Genomic DNA, 20,465 nt, shown 5'->3' on the forward strand with positions numbered 1-20,465 from the left:
AGGAGAAAAGGGGCTGCTGTTGCTTTTCTCTCTCCCACCGCTCCAGCTCGGCGGACGAGGGCACGTGAAAATACGTCGGCGACGTGCAGGCAATAAACCACAGCTCGCACGTCGGCAGGGCGATATCAGTTACGCACACGCGTGTGTGTGTGCGCGATGCGCAGCGCAGAAAGGCGTTCTCGGTGCATCAGGTGAAAGGTGTCAGGGAATTGCAACGGGAAGAAGCTGGAAAAGGGGAATGTGAGGCTAACGTAGAACATGTGGCGTGGGCTTGCGGGAGCGGGAAGCGCGTGGGAACGCTTCTGAAGAGGAGACAGTAAAAATGTCTGAGGTGGGGAGGTGGCTATTTTATCTAACCTTTTATAGAAGCAAATTTCCTTCCTTTTTTTTTTTTTTTTTTTTTTCTTTCTTCCTTCCACTCCGGTGAAGCATGAGAGCGCATCGGCGCTGACTTTCTAGCAGATAGAAGGCACAAGTGACACAAGCTGCTTCTAAATATCCTGATTGAGCCTTTCAAAAGTCATCCCTGACCTTGACTTACCTGGATAGATGTTGATAACAAGTAATGAATATGCATTGAAATCCCTGATAGCTTTCCAGCAGCGGTGAAAAGAAGTGATGAATTAGGTCTTTGTGAAGCACCGGGAGCAAAACACTGGGTTTTGTTTCATCCCTGATGCAAAGTTTCCTGGAGGCTTTTGTGATTTAGCTTGGTTTGGGCTCAGGTTCCTGATAAAAAGTTGCAGGCTTGATGCCCTGATGTTTTGGGAAGTGCTTCCCAGGTGCCTAAACAGATGCTTTTTCGGGGTCCGAGGGGAACCTCGATCTTTCCTTTGGCAGCAAACTGAATTGGGGAGAGATTCCTCAAATACAGGTGTTTTAACTCCTGCAGCATTCTTTGGAGGTGGCACATTTGCGCCAGTTCTGGGGCTGTCTGGAGCCAAAGGGACAGTGAACAGTACCCAGCATTGTCCCTGTCCTCTCGAGTGCTATTATTTTAATGGCCCCAAATCCTTTTGGCTCTGCTCTTTGAGATCCTTTGTCCGCTGGCAGGTAGGGAAAGGAGGAGTTTCTCTACTCAGGTATTATTCCTTCCCTCCTTCCCTTTATTTAGTATATGGTTGGGTTTTGTGCAAAAAAAAGGCTTGCACCCACATGGATTGGTTGAGGATGTGAGACTGTTAGAGAGAAAAAAAATATTTTTCTGGATACGTTGCACAGCTCCCAAACCCCGGTGTGCAAAATCAGCACTTGCTGCTGAAATTAATGGGAGCTGGCCCGGGCTTTTGAAAAAAATGGCAAAGGGAGCGAGCGTGAGGGCAGCTCCAGCCTGAGGAATGTGGATTTTTTTTTTTTTTTTTTAAATCTCTTTTAGATCATTTTCTCATCTCTTATCTGCTGAGTTTGCTATGGTGAGACAGCCGGGCAGATGATGGGTGGCTCTTCTCTGCCCTTCTGGGCACCAGCACTGTAACTCTTCCTCGTGGCCTTAATTCAGTCTCTTTAGCTGTTGGATTTTTATTTTTTTTATTAGCAGGGGAAGGAAACGGCACGTGCTTTGCATGATTTCTGGATACCTTTCCATTTGTACACCCTTCCCAAATCTCTGCTGAGACAAATCTACCCTAACCCACCACCCAGTCTGCATCCCCGGGGAGCCCCTCGCATCCCCAAATCGCTCTGCCGCCGTCCCCTGGTCCCACCTGCGGGCAGCTGGGATGGGCAGGCAGAGCTCTCCGCCCAGACCATAATTAAGCTGTGTTTTTATGGCTCTGCCACCAGTCGCTCACTCCCTGCATTCCTTTCCTGTGAGGTCTGTGGCCTCACCGGGTGGATTGAAGGGTGGGTGAGAAATCCCCCGGAGGGTCGGAGGGCTCTTGGCTTGTCACGCTGGGGGCTGGCTAATCCAAATTCCATTAGGCATCGTTAAGATCTTCCTTTCCCGTATTTAAAGTGCTTGGCTTTGCGCCTCAGCCTTTCCCGTGTGCAGCATCATGTGAGAAGCAATTTCTCAGGGCAAACCCTGGAGAGGAGCGGGGGTGAGACACGGGAGAGGGACGCTGCCACATTACATGGTCCATGGGGCGTGTGGTCCCGATGCATCCCGTGGCGCTGCGGCTGGGCTGTGGAGGACTAAAAAAAAATCCCAAACTGCATTCCCAGTCCTATAACCTCAGCAATTTCCTCCAAATTGAACTAGGAATTTACTTTCTAAAGGACTAATGGGGGGAAAAAGCAATTCACCTGGGCAGCCTGGCAGCTGATTGTCTGCATTTTGGCTATGACATTCAGGTGAATTGGAGAGGAGTCACTAAGTGATGCCTCTGGATTTATTTCCAGCTATTTGACATGGACCCTCTTGACAACAATAAAAAACCCCAGCTTAAAACAGGTTTATGAGGAAAAAGGGATAAGTCGGTCATATATCTGCTTTTAAATGCCGGGGGTTCACGTGTATCAGCTAAAAAGCTAGCGAAAGTTTTTGGAAGGTGCTCTCTGTGGGTGTAGATCTCAGTGCAGACCTGGTATTTCAGCACAGCAGCCATATCTGAAGTGCTCTGCTGTGAGGACTGGACCAAAGTCCTTGGTCATCCTCTAGGTCTTCGCAGGATTGACCAAACCACAGGAACAGGGGGTTGTGTTTGCCTTGATTTTTTTTTTTTTTTTTTTTTTTGCAAATGGGGAAACTGAAGCACAGAGGTCCTACAGGGAGCCTGGGGCAGCTGCTGGTTCCTTGCCCACTTTGCAGCCATCAGGATGTTCTCCTCTTGCTGTGGCTGTCAAGCTGTGACTCCTGTCGCCTGTTTGGGTGGCACCAGGGTCAATTTGGGTCAGCATGGCTTAGCTGGGGCTCACCCGTGGGTAGCTGTGGAGCTGTCCACCATGCCTCCTGTTCTGACATGTGCTCGTTCAGCAGATCCCATTGCAAAAATGAGTCAGTGGATTTGCCTGATCAAGGTTTTGGTTGTCCAGGCTCATTGGAGGGAGGTGCAGGGGAGATGCCACAGAGATGGTGGTGCATGAGGAGCAGAGGCATTGGGTTTCCTCCAGCTGCTGAAGGACCTGGGGGAAGGTTGGGTCAAGAGCAAGTGCTTTGTAGTGTTACGACAAGATGAGCTGGAGGATTAACAGCTGCTCATGCAGTGTTTTCTTCTCTTCCTTGTAGCCTGTGGGCCGCAGCTTGCCAATTCCCCCACCGTGATAGTGATGGTTGGCCTCCCAGCCCGTGGGAAGACCTACATCTCCAAGAAGCTGACTCGCTACCTCAACTGGATTGGTGTCCCAACAAAAGGTGAGGCTTTCACTGGCTGCCTGGGGAAAGCATGGGGTCTGGGCTCCTCAGGAATTGCTCTAGGAGCTCAGTGCCTTGGGGGGGTGGGAGGTAGCAGGGGATCTTTCCAAGATCCCATGGACCAAATATTCACATCCTCCTGTGGCTTCTGCTGCAGCTCAGGTTCTCCTTCAATTTGAAGACTAAGGGATGTCCCTGAGCCTTTTTCTCCAAGGTTGTCGCTTCTTGGCCCATTGCTAGAAAGCATTGTCTGTAGGAGCTGCACAGCTGAGTCGAGCTGTGCTGATGCCTGCTCCTGGTTTTGATGGTCTTTGCCTTTCCCACACAGTTTTCAACGTGGGGGAATATCGCCGTGAGGCGGTGAAGCATTATAGCTCCTATGACTTCTTCCGCCCCGACAATGAGGAGGCCATGAAAGTCAGGAGGTAAGTGTGGGCACTGTATCTGTGCTCATACGCAGGTCTCAAATGGGTGGTGAAGCCTATGGCCGGCAATGGAGTTGCCCAGCTTGTTTTGGGGGGTGATGGACAGAAAATCTGGGCTCTAACGTGAGGTTTCCCTACCTGGCTAAGGAGGGCCTGACTTGGGTGCCAAGAGCTAAAACTGAAGTTGTCAGGGCTTGGTAGCTTCAGGGTCACCAATGCATCACCTTCAGACTCAGTTGATGTAGGGTATGAAGTCTGCCGTGAGGTTTGGCCTTTGCTTCTTCATCTACCATTGCCTCTGCCATGAAGACCAGTGTACCGCTTAGCACGCATGGCTCTTGTATTTTTGGCAGACTGAAGGTATCTTACCTAAATGTCTGTGGGAGAACGGAGAGGGTGGCAAGGAAGAGCTGCAAAGCCTGTCCTCCTTTGCGGGGCTGCTGCACACATCTCTGAGGACATCGGGACCATGTGTCTCTCACCTCTTTTGCAGGCAATGTGCCCTGGCTGCCTTGAGGGATGTCAAGCTGTATCTGACGGAGGAGGCTGGCCAGATTGCGGTAAGCTCAGAGATGTGATCCATGGGGTTTGGCAACGGTCCTGGTCCCGAACAGCGATGTTTGCAGGAAAAAGGACCACTTGCTCACAGCATCGCTGGCCCCACTCTCACGAGGAAGGTCTTGGCGCTAATCAAAATCTTTGCTTTTAAAGGTTTTTGATGCCACCAATACCACGCGGGAGAGAAGAGGGATGATCCTAAACTTCGCCAAAGAAAATGGGTTCAAGGTTGGTACCATTGGGCTGCTGCTTGTGTTGCATAGTCCACATCAGTGTATTGTTGGTGTATCTTCTTTCACTAACATGTTAACCTCATGATGCTAAGGGAGAGTCACTGATGGGTTTGTTTAAAACTATGAATCTCCTCCATCATTCCCAATCCCCAGCCCCAGAGAAGGAGAAAGGATGGAAGTGGGGCAGAGGGAGAGCTCTTCGGTCAAGGAGGGAGGAGGTTGGGTTGAGCAAGGAGCTGGCTGAATGCTACAAACCTTATTGCTGGCCTTCAGGTGAACTTTGTTTTTGCTTTGCAGGTGTTCTTCATTGAATCTGTCTGCAACGATCCCACGGTAGTTGCCACCAACGTTATGGTAAGTGTGGAAATGTCTTGCTTTTGCTTTCCCTCATGTAGGATTTTCCACCTGCAACCGGCTGGTTTCTTATCAGAACATCTTGCCAGAGTTGGTTGAGGATTAGGAGGTTTTTATCTTTTTATGATGTATTTGTCCTGGGATGAGAAAGGAGCTTTTATCTCCCAGGACCCAGGGCCACCTGGAAGTAATGAAAATAAAAGCTGTTGTAGCCTTTCCCAGCTCCTTCTATGCTCTCTGCTTATCTGTTGATCTGTAACTTGATATTAAGGACAGAAAGCATTCAGGATGCCTTGGTGATCCCCCCCAAAGTTCCACTTTTTGGAAGCGATGGATGTGGTTAGGGGTTTAAATCCCATCAGAGAGCAGTCAGGCTTGGTGTCTTCAGCCACATGCAGCTTCCCAAAATCTACTGGGGTTTGCTTTGACAAGAACAGAAGCTCAGCTTAGAGGTTTCTTGCCACCAGCTGCAGTCTTGGCTGGGATAGCAGCATAAAACATTGCTTTTCAATTCCTTTGAGGGCTGCTGGATCTTTGATTTCACACCAGCAAAAGAGCTCCTTTGCCTGTTAGGCTTGGCTAAGGCAGGTAGATGTTAATTGGTCTACCATTGGCATGATTAACTTGAATGAAAGTGTCCTTTCCTCCATTTGGCTTTGCTCCAGCCTCATCTCCAGTTCTACATCTGAACTTTGCCATTTTATGGTGTCTGGGAATTTGTCACAGGATACCCAAAGTCTGTGAGATGGGTTTTGTTCTGCCCCCAGGACAAGCTCCACAAAGGGTGCTGTGGTGGGGGCTCTGCTCCTGCTGGGAGCTGGTGTCCCATGGCCAGCGATCAGGTTTTTTTGGGGTTGCACGTGTTGCTTGGTTGCATTATGCTGTTCATTTCAGGATTGCTTGTGAAGTTACTAACATGTAACGCTGCTGCTCAACCCCAAATCTTCAGGAAAAACAGCCTGTTAGAGTTGTTCAGGCAGAACGTAGTCCATGAGAGCTCTGGATATTCACGTCACCCATTTCTGGCATCTTTCAGCCCCATAGCTTGTAGCAAATACTCCACAGACAGGGATTGAATGTCGTTATCCTGCTGCCTCTGGTCGGGGACAGATGGGTTAGGAGCTTTATTCACTCAAAAGGTCTGGGATCAGCATCTTGCCTAAGCTCATGAACTTTCCATTCTCAGCTTGAATTGTTTAAACCTGATGCTTTTCTTTAGCCACAAGAAAGCTCAATTTTCCCACTGCGTTGGGTGGTGAGGTGCTACCCCAACTCTTGGGAGAATGGGAGTGGACTGATGTGCATCTATGCTGCTCATGCTATGGTTTATACCAGATTTTCTCACCTTGTGCTTAGTTTTGGGTCTAGTTTGCTTTTTTTCTGTCCTATGATAATTGACTATAAAGTGGCTCAGCTGTATCTTGGCAGGACTTTGAAATTTGAGATTAGCGTGGTCTGGCTTGGAAAGCTTCCTAACCTCTCCTTGCGGTGTGTTTTTTCCCGTCGCAGGAAGTAAAATTGTCCAGCCCTGATTACCGGGACTGTAATTCGACCGATGCCATGGAGGACTTCATGAAGAGGATCAATTGTTACCAGGCCAGCTACCAGCCACTCGACCCTGATGACTATGACCGGTAAGAAGCTTTTGCTGATTTCTGAACTGGCTTGAATGCCTTTCTCCTCTCAGGAGAGGAGTAACAAAGTATGGAGCTGTATTTCACTTTATGTTCAAATACGTGACTGTGCTAGAATAGTGTATGGCCAAGACTCACTGTGAATTCAGGCTTCTTCCTTGAAAATGCTGGTTTTCCTCAGCCCTGTGCCAGGGAGCCAGGCACTGAAACCTTTCCAGGCTCTTCTGGGCTCAGACATACTGGTTTCCACCTTGTTCCATAGATCTAAATACAGAGGGTGTGGAAAAGCGGTTGGGATCGAGTGTTTCCGAGATGCTTTTGTCACAGTCCCATTTAAAGGAAGAGACTGCTTGAACAAGCTCAAACCACAAGGTTGAGCAAGCCCTGTGGTTTCCACCTCGTTGTGTGCCCTCAGAAGACCTTTGCAGTCCTGCATGGCCATGCAGGCACCTCCCAGCCTTTCCATTGCTCACAAATACGTCCGTGTGCCCTGTGCAGATTATCCTGGTCCTGCTGAGCCGTCCTGGAGAGGAACGTGCTCCCTGTTAGTCTTGTTTAATCCTCTTTACTGCTGCAAGGAGGAATGGTGATTACACTGGTGTTACTTAGCTCTCCATGAATTGCCGTTACCTGTTGGCTTCCTGTTGAAAATAGCCTGCAGGAAATCCTTTTATCTTGGTGATTATGTTGACTGAGATACCTCACAAGGCTGTTTTTCAAGGATGGTGTTTCTTTCTTTCTGCTTTCCCCACTGGCACCCCCCTCATCCTTGCTGTGTTTTTCCTAGGGAGCTTTCTCTCATCAAAGTCATAGATGTTGGCCGGCGGTTCCTGGTCAACAGGGTTCAGGATCACATCCAGAGCAGGATCGTTTACTACCTGATGAACATCCATGTCCAGCCCCGCACCATTTATCTCTGTCGGCATGGCGAGAGCGAGTTCAACCTCAAGGGGAAGATTGGAGGTGACTCAGGCCTTTCCAACAGGGGCAAGAAGGTAAGAGGGAAGGGAATATTCCCTGTGGCTTCTAGGAGTGATTTGGCTGCAGTAGATGCCATGCTTTGGGTTGTATGTATTCGATGACAGCTGGAGTGCTCAGAGAATCCATCTATGGGGCTGGTTGAATCTGGGCTCGGGCATGGCCTCTAAGCAAGACTTTCCAGCCATCCATGTTGCATGTAGGCTTGCATGTAGTTAGGAGTTAACGGAGGTTGGACTGCAGAAATCTCTAGGAGAGAAGGGTCTGAGTATCTTCATCGAGTTGGGTCAGATCTTGCCCAGGCAGGGCGAGATGTAAAAGGACTGCTGCCACCCTTCGGTAGGGATAGCCAACTCTGAGGGTGCTTTCAGATTGCTCACTGCTTGATTCTTCAAAGACATGGACAAACGCGCTGCTTCAGAGAGGGTTAATAGCTATTTTTGCTTGCCAGACCGTTTTGAAGTCTAAATGGAAGTCATCTGAGGTGTGACTATTATCAAGAGCTACAGCATACATCAATTTAGCTCTATGACAAATAAACAGAGCTCCAGGGATCTTCCACAGCATTGTAGCAGAGTCCACATTGTGGTTGCTGTTTCTTGGATGCTGATGTTGTTCCTTGATGACATTAGGTTGCCAATTTCTCCTCTGCTTTCTCTCTGTTCTCATACCCCTCATAGCTTTTGGGGATCAATGCATTTGTGGCTGCTCTTCAACCTCAGAGCAGAAGGCTAATACAACTGCTTATGGAAGGCAAAAGAGGTCCTGGAGAAGGCAACATTTACCAGGAAGGAGGGAATAAGGCCCATTGGGAAGTTGTGGATCAGGAATCAACCTCTTTTTTTTTTTGTCTCACAGTTTGCGCTGGCTCTGAACAAGTTTGTTGAGGAGCAGAACATGAAGGACCTCAAAGTCTGGACCAGCCAACTAAAGAGGACCATCCAAACAGCAGAAGCTCTCCAGCTGCCTTATGAGCAGTGGAAGGCACTCAATGAAATAGATGCTGTAAGTATCTTTGATTGCAGTAGGAACAGCTGGATCATGCTGGTTGCTGCTTGGCAGAGGGTGGTTGCACCAGCCTTTTCACTTTTGCCTAAGTCTCACCTTTTGTGAGGAGATTTTCCTTCTGTGGGAAAGGGTGAAATTTCTGCAGTATTCACAATTTGGCTTCTGATGTTAGCTCTACCTTGTGCTGATGATGCTTCAAGATGTTGGCTTGAATGAGCAGATGAAAATATTTTTTGCTTGGAACTGACAACTCAGAGGGTTATAGACGATTGCTTTGGAGAAGGTTGTTGGGTGTTGCTGAGCTGATGCTTTTTGACTTGAGCATGCCCAGTAACCTCGTGGATGTCCTGTTCTGGCAGGGTGTGTGTGAAGAAATGACGTATGAAGAAATCAGAGAGCAGCATCCAGAGGAATTTGCTTTACGTGATCAGGATAAATATTACTACCGCTATCCTTCTGGGGAGGTAGGTCGGCAAGGAGACCTTCAGAGATGTGACTTTTACTTTAAACCTGGCCTTCTTGTCTCCATGCTGTCCTCTACACTTGGAGCAGAGGAGCAAGTGCTCCAAGAAATTAGAATCAAGAAGGGTCAGGGCTCCCTTCTACCTTTTGCACTGAGCTCTTGCGAAATCGTGGTACTTGAACATCTGATTAAGAAATAGATCACTTAATATCACTTGTTAGCAAACTAGTAGGATGCCTTCTTTCTTCTCTGACTAGAAGTAGCAGCTACATTCTAGAGTAGCCTGAAGATGAGGCTCTGTTGAACTTGTTTTTAGCAGTAATTATGTTGGTTTAGTTTAGTCAAGGGCATGAAATCAATAGCTGGACGAAGACAAGGACCATTGTTTCTTCTGAGGAGTGCCATTTCTTGATTCTATGCCATATCTCCCTTTCCTTCTTCTGTCTCAGTCCTACCAAGATCTGGTGCAGCGCCTAGAGCCAGTCATCATGGAGCTGGAGAGACAGGAGAATGTCCTTGTGATCTGTCACCAGGCTGTCATGCGCTGTCTCCTGGCATACTTTCTGGACAAGAGTGCAGGTGAGCTCCCTGTCCCTGAGAAGGGGATTGATCCTGCTGGAGGAGGGATGGTAGACAGAGCTTTGAGGAGATGAGAGGTGTCTTCAGGTCCATGCAGGGCCTGGAGCATGCGTCTCTCTGGTGTGGGATGGCCTTAGCTGTTGCTGAAGATGTCTAAGCCTGCTTTAGGAGAGGGAATGGGATAACCCTCCTGCTTTGTGTTCTCTGCAGATGAAATGCCCTACCTGAAGTGTCCCCTTCACACAGTGTTGAAGCTGACCCCAGTGGCCTATGGTAAGTGGAGTCTTTCTACTAAACATGCCAAGGGGTTAGACTTGAACCTCCTCCTGAATCCAAGCTGCCTCTGGGAGAAGAGCAGGGGGTCTGGGGTGGAGCACTTCAGCATCCCGTGCCCATTGGGTTTGCTGATGGCCTCTCTGTCTCCTTGTGCTCCCTTCTGCAGGCTGCCGGGTGGAGTCCATCTCGCTGAACATCGAAGCCGTCAACACCCACAGGGAACGGCCAGAGGTGAGTGTTGCTTTTCCTCCGAGCCATCCCTTGGTGTCACTCTCCTTTCCCCTATGGTCAGTCGGTAGCGAGGACCCCAGGGGGGTGGGCATGGGGAGATTGCTCCGCTGGATGCTCGGAAGTGCTGCTGGAGCGTCAGATGGGTTCTTTCTCTGCAAAGACGTGGCCGGTCGAGGGTTTTTGAAGGGAAAAGGACTGTTGCATGTGCCTGCTTCCCAGTGTGTTTGTCCAGATTAAAGCTGGCCCAGGGAAACCTCCTCCCTGGTCTTTGACTTTTGCCTGTGCAGTTATCCACTCACCCGAGCGGGGAACGGAGCCATGAATGGAGAAGGTGACTTCTCCCAGGTCTCCCAGCTGGCTGGCAGAGCCCAGGCTCAACGCCTTGCCCAACATCTCCTGCCTTTGTGGTTTTTTTCCTGGCGTGCCCACGGCTCCGTGGAGCTAGCAGAGTGCTGTTCTGTAGGGTGGGAGGTGGCGGCGCTGGGCTGGGGATGATGTGGGGAGGAGACCCCTCGCATGGAGGAAAACCGCCTTAAGGTCAGGTCTGTCTGCCCTGTGCTCCACTTGGAGCTCGAAGGCCAGAGCAGGGGGATGCCAGCTTGGTGATGGCCACCCAAGGGGGACCCCAGGGACCCTGGCAATGCCCATGTCCCAGCCTCTGGGACCTTTCCAACTTGCGCGTAGCGGTGATGAAGCCTGTCTGGATGTCGGACAGTCAGAGCTGTCCCCTTTTGGCCCACATCTCCCTTCCTTTGCTTCCCAACCTCAGCGGGCAGCAGCATTCTGAGCCGCCTCCCCTGTCCCCATGGCTGCAGGTGGGGAAGCCGGTCCTTCCCCCTGCTGCGGGGACCATCCCCTTGCTGGGGATGGCTGGAGAGCCGTGGGCTGTGGGTAGGATAAGAGCAAGAGACATGCGAAGCGCTTGGGTCCCTCTGCTCGGCTGCGTTGCCCCTCCGTCCCACCTCGCTTGAGTTGGAGCTTAGCGCAGTGCTGACCCTCGCTAGCTGCTCTGCCCCCACTTCCCAAATCTTCGTTATCAGCTCCGGGCTGGCTCGTCTTCCCTCTTCTTGCTTTCACATCCCTCCCTGGGTCGGAGGGACCGGCTTCGAGGAGGAGACCGATGGGCGCCTCTTTCTGTCGTGCAAAGTCATGGCTTTTGATTACTACCGGGGTTTGGTGTTTTGGTTTTTTTTAGCGATCGATATTTACTTTTTTGTGAGCAGAGGCTCAGGTGAGGAGAAAGTCTGTCTCGTTTCTGAGTGCAGAGCTTTTTTGGGTTTTTTTCCCCTCCCTTTTTCGGAAAGTCACGCTGTGTTCTTGAACATTTTGCATTAGGGGTTTTTTTTTGGGTATCCAGAGCCTTTCAATTTATCCTTTGCACGTTGACAGCGATTGTGGGGAAAAGCAGAGGCCACTTTAAGAAAAAAACCCAAAACAACCTGCTTCTTTTTTTTTTTTTTCCTTTATAACTGTCGCCTTCTTCCCTTTATTTTATTTTTTTTATTTACTTTTTTTTTCTTTGTCTCACTCTAATTTAGGAAGCAAAGAAGGGACCTAACCCGCTCATGAGACGTAATAGCGTTACCCCTCTAGCAAGCCCAGAGCCCACCAAAAAACCTCGCATCAACAGCTTTGAGGAGCATGTGGCTGTTTCTTCCGCCCTGCCAGGCTGTGTTCCTCAGGAAGTGCCCACGCAGCTGCCGGGACAAGTTAGTTGAACTTTTTTTTTTTTTTTTCTTTTTTTGTTGTTATTCTTATTGTTTTATTGTTTGTTGTCCTCCTGTCGCTCCTGAAGCTGGGGAACAGCTTGCACTTGTCGCAACCCATGCTGTTGTCTCTGAGATGCATCTTTCTCCCACGGCTGCTGTCCCTCCCTGCCTTGGGTTGGTTTCAGGACCACTCAGCGAAGGGTCACTGTCGATCCTCTCTTGGGTTTTGAGAGCATCGTGAACTCTCCCCAAAGCTCTAGGCTGCATTAATTTAGTGCCTTCACCATCTGGCATCATGGTGTCAACCTCCTGAGGAGCTGCATCTCTAGAGCGGGCAGGACCAAAGGGCTTGTGCCTTCCCTTCCTGGATGTGCTCGGCTCCGGTGTAGACTTGGGCATTGTAATAAAGCAAATGTTCTTGTGCTTCCCTCCAGAAGGAGCTGCCAGGACCCATCTTTGACTTGAGGGGTCTCCTCCGTCCCGGAGGAATAGGCAAAATGGACCAAAAATGAGTAGAAGCCTCTTGGCATGGTGAACCTGGTTGCCTTCTGCAGCCCTGGGTGAAACCCTGTGGGTAGCTGCTGTGTTGCTCATGTGTCCTCTCCGCTTTCACTCACCCATGAAGGGATGTAGAAAGGGAGACCTTGCTGCATGCTTCTCCAGGAACGAAATTCCCCTCCCTGTGCTCAGTAAGGAGCTGGGCTGCTACTGGAGAAGCACCATAGATATGTAGGAGCCCCTTCACTGTGCTGCCCTTCCCACCAACTGCTTGTTGGATCTCGCTGTCTTGCCCAGCCCCTCTTGGCATTGTTTGTGTTGTCTGGTGTCCCCTCGCCCCTCCTCAGCCAGATCCCGGGCAGGTTAGGAAGGGTGCCGTGCTCCTCCAGCTGCTCTGCTTGGTGGTCGCTTCGCATGGGCCTTCCCAGCAAGCACCAAGCGTGGCAACTCGGTCTGTCTCACAGCTTTTGGAGCTCCGCTTGGGCTGGTTGAGTCTTGCCACAAACCCTCTGCCAGCTTTCGGGTTTGGAAGCTCTCGCTGTTCGCGTGCCCCTCGCTGCCGTCCGGTGTCCTTCACCCGGTCTCGCGCGGCATTACTGACACCTCTCTCTCCGTTCTCTCTGTCTCTCTGCAGCCTTTACTAGGGAAGGCATGCCTGTAAGTACCTTCTTGCGTCTTATTCCCCCCCTCTTGCCCTCTTTCCATGTCTCTTGCCATCCCACCGGTTGTTTTGTTGTTGCTGTGAAACCCGCCGGGGTGCAGACTTGCTGGAGTTAATATTTCTCTGTGTGTGTGGGGGGATTTGTGGACGTCTTAGGAAAGGTAAAGAGGGGACTACAGGTGCGGCTTTGTCCAACCCCCAAGTATCCTAGCTTGATTCAATGTCCCAGTTTTGTTGAGAAATGAAGCTAATTACCACTTGCCCTCTATTGATGATGTCTAAATTCCCTGCCTCCTCCTTGGACAGTCACGGGATGGGAGATGCTCTTGGGTTTTCCTGGGGGTTACCTCCTCTTTGACAGCACGTTGTACTGTAAGTGATAGACCAGGAGGTCTGTCCTTCCCAGGGGCTCCGTGTTGTGTCTGTGAGTGGTGGCACCAGACTGATCTCTGGGTTTTTTCGCCTGCATGGGAGCAGGAGTGTGTTTCCTGGAGCTGGACTGATCCCGAGTCCTGGCATCTGCAGTTCTGCAAACCTGGATCTTGGGAACAGTCTGTCTAGGTGTCTTGGGCAGAGTAGATGCAAGGATATTGTCCTCTAGCTCTAGTAAGAAAGCAAGATGCCCTGAGCATTTAATGCACTAATTATAAATAATCAGGGCTTCGACTGGTTGGCTCAGGGCTGTTAGATTCTTGGGTAACAGGGACAGGACAGCTTCTGGATAAATTTGAAGCCTTTGGACTTAAATCATGCTGCACCACTGAGTTGAAAGCAGCAGTTGTTGGAAGCTGTGCTCAAATGTCTTCTCAAAGTCCAGGGAGACTTGGAGGTTGAGCTGAGGCTGGGGTAGTGCCCAGGGGTCTTTTTGTCCCCTGTAGACCAGTTGAATCAGCCTATGTGTACCCCTGTCCTGGTTCGTTTTGTGGGTGAAGATGGAGGAATCTGCTGTAACATGGCCAGGCCTCAGCCCTGCTTGCACTTAACAGCTGGTTAAGCAAAGCCAAGTGTGATCTTCCTAACTTCCCTTTTTTCAAAAACATTGACTCTAAAAGGGGAAGAAATATGAGGTTCACCAGCTGTTAAGTGCATCATGGTCCTGGGTGAACGTAGAGGTCGAGTTGCTCAGCATGACCTGCATGTCTATGCTCCTTCCCTTGCTGCTCCCGAGCACAAAAGCCCCTAATGAAGTGCCTGGTCTTCTTGGGTAATTTTGAAAGCATTTCTGTTTCTTTTGTCCATCCCTCCATCCACCTTTTTCCCACCCATGTGGTAATAAAAAGCACTGCATGGCTCAGTGCTGGCTGGGACACTGAAAACATGCTCTGGTGTTGAGTTTGGGAGATGGCTGCATCAGGTTCTGCTAGACCAGGAGCTCTACTGGAGCAGGCAGTGATGGTACCCATCCCAGCTGTAGGCTGGCAGCAGCAAGTTTAAAATCTCCAGCTGCTGGGATCCTGCTTCTACCTCCTAGGGCAGGACTTAAAGCCTGCTTTTGAGGGAGCAAAGACGACACCCCAAACCAAAGACTTAGTGTCAGTACCTCTCTTGGAGGCTGTTGCCTCATATGTGCATGTGTCTGGTCCTCGCTGTGTCCCACCACAACCCATACGAGGTGTGGGGAGGTTGGAGGTACCACCTTCCCAAGTTGCACCATGGGAATTGGTTGGCAGTGGGTGCTTTGTTGCATCAGCCCTCACTATTGGGGTCTTGACCCCCATCCAGGAGGACTAGGGGACACCTGAAGAGGCTGGGGACATGGCTGTGTACCTCAGAGTCCCCCTGACTGTGGGATCAAGCCAGTTTGGGGTCACAGGACTACCTGGCGTGATGATTTCTTTTTCTTTTGCTTGGTTTGTGATCCAAAGTGCACTTTTTAACAACGACCTGATCCCCTCCCTTCTTCTCCCCTTCACTTTTCATGCTTAAAGACGACCCGTTTGTCACTTTCTCAAAGTTTTCTCTTTACTAATATTTCCAAGGTAAATGGCTGCGGTGCATGTGGCTTCTCCTAACCCTCCTCCTGTCTCCTTAGATAACAGAGAACAGCTCAGCCTGCTCTGCCTCGTGGCTGGCTGGGATTCCTGGTGCTTGTAAGAGGCAGTTTAGGTAGTAAAAGCAAAAAAAAAGCAAAAAAAAAAAAAAAAGTTGAGAAACCTTCCTAGCTGTTTCCTAGTCCTTTTTTGCTCCCACCCCGTTTCGTGTAGTTTTGTGAACTGGGAAATGTCCTTGTTGTGATAATCTCCCCTTGGGTTTCTCCTCTAGCAGATGTTCTCCTCCAGCCACCACTTTTGGGGCTGGTCCTGCTTGTGTTTAGCTGGTTGTCTCTGGTTTTGTAGTCCTCACCGCGTGCTGGTGGGTGTCCGTTGTTGCCACCCTGCACCAGGGCTGTGTCCGAAGCAGCTCTATGGCCCATGAAACCTCATGGGGCATTATCGGGGGAGTAGGTTGCTCCTGTCGTACCGCTGGTGGGGGCTGGTCCCCATGCCGGCTCCTCAGCACGGCCAGTGGAAGCTGCCTCTTCTTGTCAGTGCCAAGGATGGACAAACAGTGACCTCCTCCTTGGTAGGCAGGGGGACACTGCCCACCCTCAGGGGAAGCAAGAGAAAGATGTTTAATTGGGCTCCTTGAATGAACACTGTGGTCCTCTGTCACCTTGCCTTGCACGGACCAAAGAGCAGCTTCAGAAGTGCAGACCAGGTGGGGTGGGAGGGTTGGGTTGTCTTGGTTTTAGCTCAGTTTTTATCTCTGCCAAATTCCCACCCTGTAGTTAAAGCCAAGCGAAGCTTGAGGAGAAGGGTATGGGTAGCAAGACAGCGCATCCCCCCCCACCTCTCTCCTTGGGTGGACAGTGTCCTCTCCTCTGTGGTGGATGCTTTCGTAGTGACCTGTGCTGTGGCTTTCTGTTACTCCCCTGTCCCCTTGATGTGCACGTAGAAGATGCTGCTGGGATGGGGTCTGACCTGAGCGCAACCCCCAACCCCAGTCCTTCCTCTCTCGTTGCAGAACATGAACAACTCGCAGAAGCCGTCATGACTCTGTTGGCGCTGTCGCGACACCACCAGTGACGCCACCGGCGACGCCAGCTTCCCATCCCATCGTCATTTCTGAAGCTTGCTTATAAACCGATCTCCTCCGTCTGCAGCGAGGTCGACCCTCGGCTGTTTCTACCCGCGCCCGTTCATCTGCAAACCGCTCTGCTGAAAGGGGGGAGAGATGCAGGAGAGCGGAGGAGAGGAGCTGAGCTCCCCGGGGTCACCACCCCATCTTTAGGCCGCAGCGTTCGCTCTCCTCTCCGGCGTCCCGTTAGATCGTAGCAAGCTGTAAAGTGCTTCTAGCGCACAGGAGTTTCATTTTCCTCTGTAAGCGGTTTTGATCTGCTTTTGTATAGGTGATTGGTACCCATCTGTCTCTGGGTGGGGTGTATATATGTGGATGGTGCGGGGTTAGCAGAGAAATAGAGGGGGGGGGGGAGCAAAGGGGTTTTGCTTTTTTTTTTAATTATTATTATTAGTAATATCAATTACTTTTCAAGAAAGCCCCTAACGTGCTGTGCTGCAGTCCTTTATCCATGCTACAGCCTGTCGAACACGCAAGCCTGGCTTACCCAGGCCGGCGAGCACTGGGAAAGCAGTTGTGTGAAGTCCTTCACAGTGAGTACTGCTGGGTTTAACAAAAAAACCCAAAAAAACCCCCGAAACCCACCAAAACATTCTTGGTTTTTTGTTTTGTTTTAATCAGTACACCTTAAAGGCGTTTGCAGACAATGTAGACCTGCTTCTAAAACTGGTCCTGATGATCTGAGTTCAGGCATGTTTTGATTTTGGGGGGGGGCTGAGCACCAGTTGAGGTGCTGTGCCAGTACTTCATCTCCCCTTTCCTCTGCCTTGGAGGGAAGCTGATATTTTTTGGGGGGGGTTTCAATCCCTGCATCTTTGCAGGATTTAGCAGGTGGCCAGGCTGAGCAAGATGCATTTTGCAGACACACAGGTCTCGTGCATGTGGTCTGGCCAGGATGCAGGAGTCCCTGTGTGGCTGCAAAAAGCAACAAGAAGGGACAGTTTTGTCTGTGTTCTTTTTTTTTTTTTTTTTTTTTTTTTAATTTAATAGATATACATCCGCACACACACACGTGTGTGTGTGTATATATGTGTATAACTAGAAACCGCTTGGTTTTTGCACTTTATTTGTGGCAGGAGCATAACTATTTGATTTTTTTTTTTTTCAAATCGTGCCCCTTAACAGGGGAGGCCTGAATATAGGCAACTTTTTTTTTATTATTTTATTTTATTTTATTTTATTTTGCATGCTGGAAAGCTGGGACTACAAAACCCAAGTAGTTACGGCATTCAAGGTGTGTGTGCATGGGGAAAAGGGGGCGAGGTTGTGACTGAATCTCCATCAGCCAACTCCCAGTGGTTTGATACGCGAGATCCATTCTTGGCGAGATCCATTCTTGGCGAGATCCTGCTCCGGGCTGCGAGACAGCGATTAAAAATGACAATTAACCACTATTGCTTTGTGCAACAGTCTGTGGATTTTGAAATTTTATTTTTTTTTTAACGGTTTTGAGTTGGCTTTTTTTCCCCACTCCGATGTGTAGCATCTTCTCCATCCCCATCTCGTGCTTTTTGCCTGCACGCCTGAGCTGGAGGGAGGAGGTGACGGCAGCCAAGCCCTTCTGCAGCGCAGAGAGAGTTTTGGGGAGAAATAATGATTTTTTTCCTTTTTTTTTTTTTTTTCCCCCACATATATGTTTTTTTTTTGGGGGGGGGGGTTGGTCTGTTTTTCCTTTGGGAAAAGGCGAACCACAGTGCCTAGCGCTTCGGCCTCGTGCACCCGAAGCACGTGCTCGGAGCGGCACCGACGGTGGGAGGGGGCCGGGACCACGCACGGTCCGTATCCGACCGGGGGAGAGGGTCTCGGCAGTGCCCTGCCTGTGTGAGCTTGTGCATACGTGTATTATATTCCTGTACAGATGAAACAAAGAACTTCCCCCCCCTCCCCCTCATTTCATTTTTTAATAACTGCATTAAAAGCAGACATCTCCCTGTGTGCGCGGTTGACATCTGCCCTTTCGGTTTCTCTCTGACTTTGAGAAAAACTAATGTTTTGGGAAGGCGAGTCACTTGTCTTTTCAGCCTCCTTCCTGGGGAGTTTTATCTTTCTCCTCCTGCTACGAAAAGATAAGCCGGCAAATGCAAACGTGACGTCTGGCTGCCTCATGATCAATCCTGTACACATGTAATTCTGCAGATGTTTTGATGTGTATTTGTGTGTGTGTATATACATATATATATATAAAAGATATATATATATAAAAAAAAAGGCAAAAAAAAATTACCCTAAACTTTCTTCCTTTGGAAATAATAGAAGTCTGAATGTGTCCTACAAAAAGATCAAACATAAACCTGGCATTTTTTCCAGCAAGGAGAAAATCGGTCTCTGAGCAGCAGAGAGGTCCTCCCATGCTGGGGGGGGGGGGTTTGCGGTAGGTGGGATGGTGTCAGCCCCGTGCCATCACGCTGCCCCAAAGATTTGCTGCCTATTGGTTTTGGTTAACGGAGCCAAGGACAGGGCAGCGATGCTGCAGCCAAGGCAGGTGGGGAGAGGAGACTTGTCAAACCACACCAATGATTCCCCCCCCCCCGCCCTTATTTTTTTTTCCTGGATTTGTTTTCCTTTGTGATACTTGAATTTATTTTTTTATTATTTTTTTGATAGCAAAGCGCTCTTTATTTATTTAATGTATACTGCAAAGCTTGGAGAGAAGGGTAGTTACTTGGGATTTTTTTTTTCGGATTTCTGGTATGTTACCTGTTCTGTATATATGTCTGGAATAATTGCCTGATATAAAGCTGTGCCAGCTTAAAAACAGGGTATGCCTTTCAGAAATTTGTATATTTTGCAGTTGCTGGACCAATAAAATATCTTGTTGAAATATAAATGTGACCTGATTCTTCCTTGCATTAGGAATTCTGCTCTCAGACCCATCTCTCGTGCGGCTTGGTGGCCCCAAGGGTGACCACGTGCCATGCAGTGCCTCGTACATACGTTCCTTATAAATCCCTCCCGACCCCAGAGTGGGTTTTCTGGGGATCGTCTCCAAGGGAAACCATTTGGATCCCATGGTTTGATCTTTTTTTTTTTTTCTGACCATGTTACAGAGTTCATTAGTGGAGTTGAAGGTGTGATTCCCCCAACCAAGTGTTGACACCTACTTAGGGCAAGGAAATACCCCCCAAGCTCTACCCACTGCATCACTGTTGTGTATAAAGGAGTATGTCCTGCCTAGATCTTCATCTAGGCTGCAAGTTAGGCAGGACTAGCCCTTTCTTCAAACCTGGTACAGTTCTTGAAACCAAATACGTGCTTTAAATGATTTGGTGCTAAAAGAAGCCAAAGGGCTGTCCTCTGAGATTACGGCTGTCTTGGCCCTGAAGGCAGGAAAACAGCAGATGCCACATGCAAGCAAAGTTGTAAAACTCGCTGCAAAGTCATCTTTTTTTTTTTTTTTTTTTTCCTTCCTTTCCTTCTTTTCCTGACTCCAAAGAAGAAGTGGGGGAGAAGAGGCAGGGAAAGGTGTAATTCAGACACAACGCTCCAGAACACATCTTGGGTGGATGCTCCCCACGTGGTTGGAGGCTCGTCCCCCTCAAGCAGTTGTGCTTCTGAAAGCTTGTTAGAAGCGAAAGGGAGAAAAAAAGTTGGACCACTGTGTGTGTGTGGTCTAGCTCAGCTCTGTGGTTAGCTACTGCTGGCTGATGGGCAACCCTTGCTCTGATCTTCCCTGGAGTTTCAGAGCAGGTTCAGCCTTGCTTTGGGCTGGGGCTTGCTGCGATGCTGCTGGGATGCACCGGGGCCGTCTGGCTTCTCCCTTCTGATTGCTCTGTGCGACAGGACCCCTCGCTGGGGAGTGGTCTCTGATTTTAAGCTTGATCAAGGCATCTGCAATAAGTTTTTTCCAGGCGTGGATGCAGACATGCAAGGCTTTAGGGCGATGCTCGTTGCTCATCCCTGCTAGTGTCCTGGGGGCAGGGATGACCCGTGCTCTCTGGAAAAGCCAGAAACCACAATATTTATTTATTTATTTATTTTTAATTTCCAGCAACCTGGCCGTCTCCTTGACCCAAGCAGAGACGAAATGCTCCTGCCTTATTTTAGGGCAGGGAGTACAGCCTTGCAGAGTGTCCTACAAGGATGCAGGGGCTTCAGTAAGGCTGCCAGCCATGGAGGGCTGAGATTACGTGTAGCCACAACAGCAGCTTTGCTCCTCTGCCTTCCCCGGGTGGGCAGGGGCTGTTTTGAAGCCGTGATAACCTTGTCCTTGCGGGGGGAAGCGTGGCAGGGGGGGAGGCTTTGCCTCCTGGAGCGTAGCTGCAGGCAACGCTTTCAAGGCTGCTTTGCAAGAAAACATGCGCTCTGAAAAGCCTTTTCTCCTCTTTCTACGTGCAGGGGGCATGATGGGGCTTGTATCGTGCCATCCGTGCAGGAGAACCATGCAAGGGAGGGGGTTCATGGGCCAGCGCCATCCCAGGCAGCATCCTTCCACGTGATGTGTTTTGTAGC

The 20,465-nt window shown here is 49.7% G+C and overlaps 1 protein-coding gene across 5 annotated transcripts in view; it reads left to right on the plus strand.

The window, feature by feature from the left end:
* PFKFB3 (6-phosphofructo-2-kinase/fructose-2,6-biphosphatase 3) overlaps nt 1-18,843 on the plus strand; it is a 42,594-nt gene extending 23,751 nt beyond the window's left edge. For 2 of the 5 annotated variants that reach the window (XM_075759514.1, XM_075759345.1), the window contains exons 2-15: nt 3,167-3,292; nt 3,621-3,717; nt 4,211-4,277; nt 4,429-4,503; nt 4,806-4,862; nt 6,372-6,496; nt 7,284-7,491; nt 8,333-8,479; nt 8,842-8,946; nt 9,395-9,524; nt 9,735-9,797; nt 9,967-10,031; nt 11,570-11,740; nt 15,903-18,843. In XM_075759514.1, the coding sequence (XP_075615629.1) occupies nt 3,167-3,292; nt 3,621-3,717; nt 4,211-4,277; nt 4,429-4,503; nt 4,806-4,862; nt 6,372-6,496; nt 7,284-7,491; nt 8,333-8,479; nt 8,842-8,946; nt 9,395-9,524; nt 9,735-9,797; nt 9,967-10,031; nt 11,570-11,740; nt 15,903-15,932 (1,466 nt within the window). In that variant the 3' untranslated portion in view covers nt 15,933-18,843. Of the gene's footprint in view, nt 1-3,166; nt 3,293-3,620; nt 3,718-4,210; nt 4,278-4,428; nt 4,504-4,805; nt 4,863-6,371; nt 6,497-7,283; nt 7,492-8,332; nt 8,480-8,841; nt 8,947-9,394; nt 9,525-9,734; nt 9,798-9,966; nt 10,032-11,569; nt 11,741-12,872; nt 12,896-14,827; nt 15,877-15,902 lie in introns of those variants that run through there. The other 3 variants (XM_075759433.1, XM_075759696.1, XM_075759602.1) reach the window with 3 other exon arrangements.
* The last annotated feature ends 1,622 nt before the right edge of the window (nt 18,844-20,465 follow it).

Source organism: Balearica regulorum, chromosome 1 (assembly GCF_011004875.1).
Source record: "Balearica regulorum gibbericeps isolate bBalReg1 chromosome 1, bBalReg1.pri, whole genome shotgun sequence".
Taxonomy (NCBI): domain Eukaryota; kingdom Metazoa; phylum Chordata; class Aves; order Gruiformes; family Gruidae; genus Balearica; species Balearica regulorum.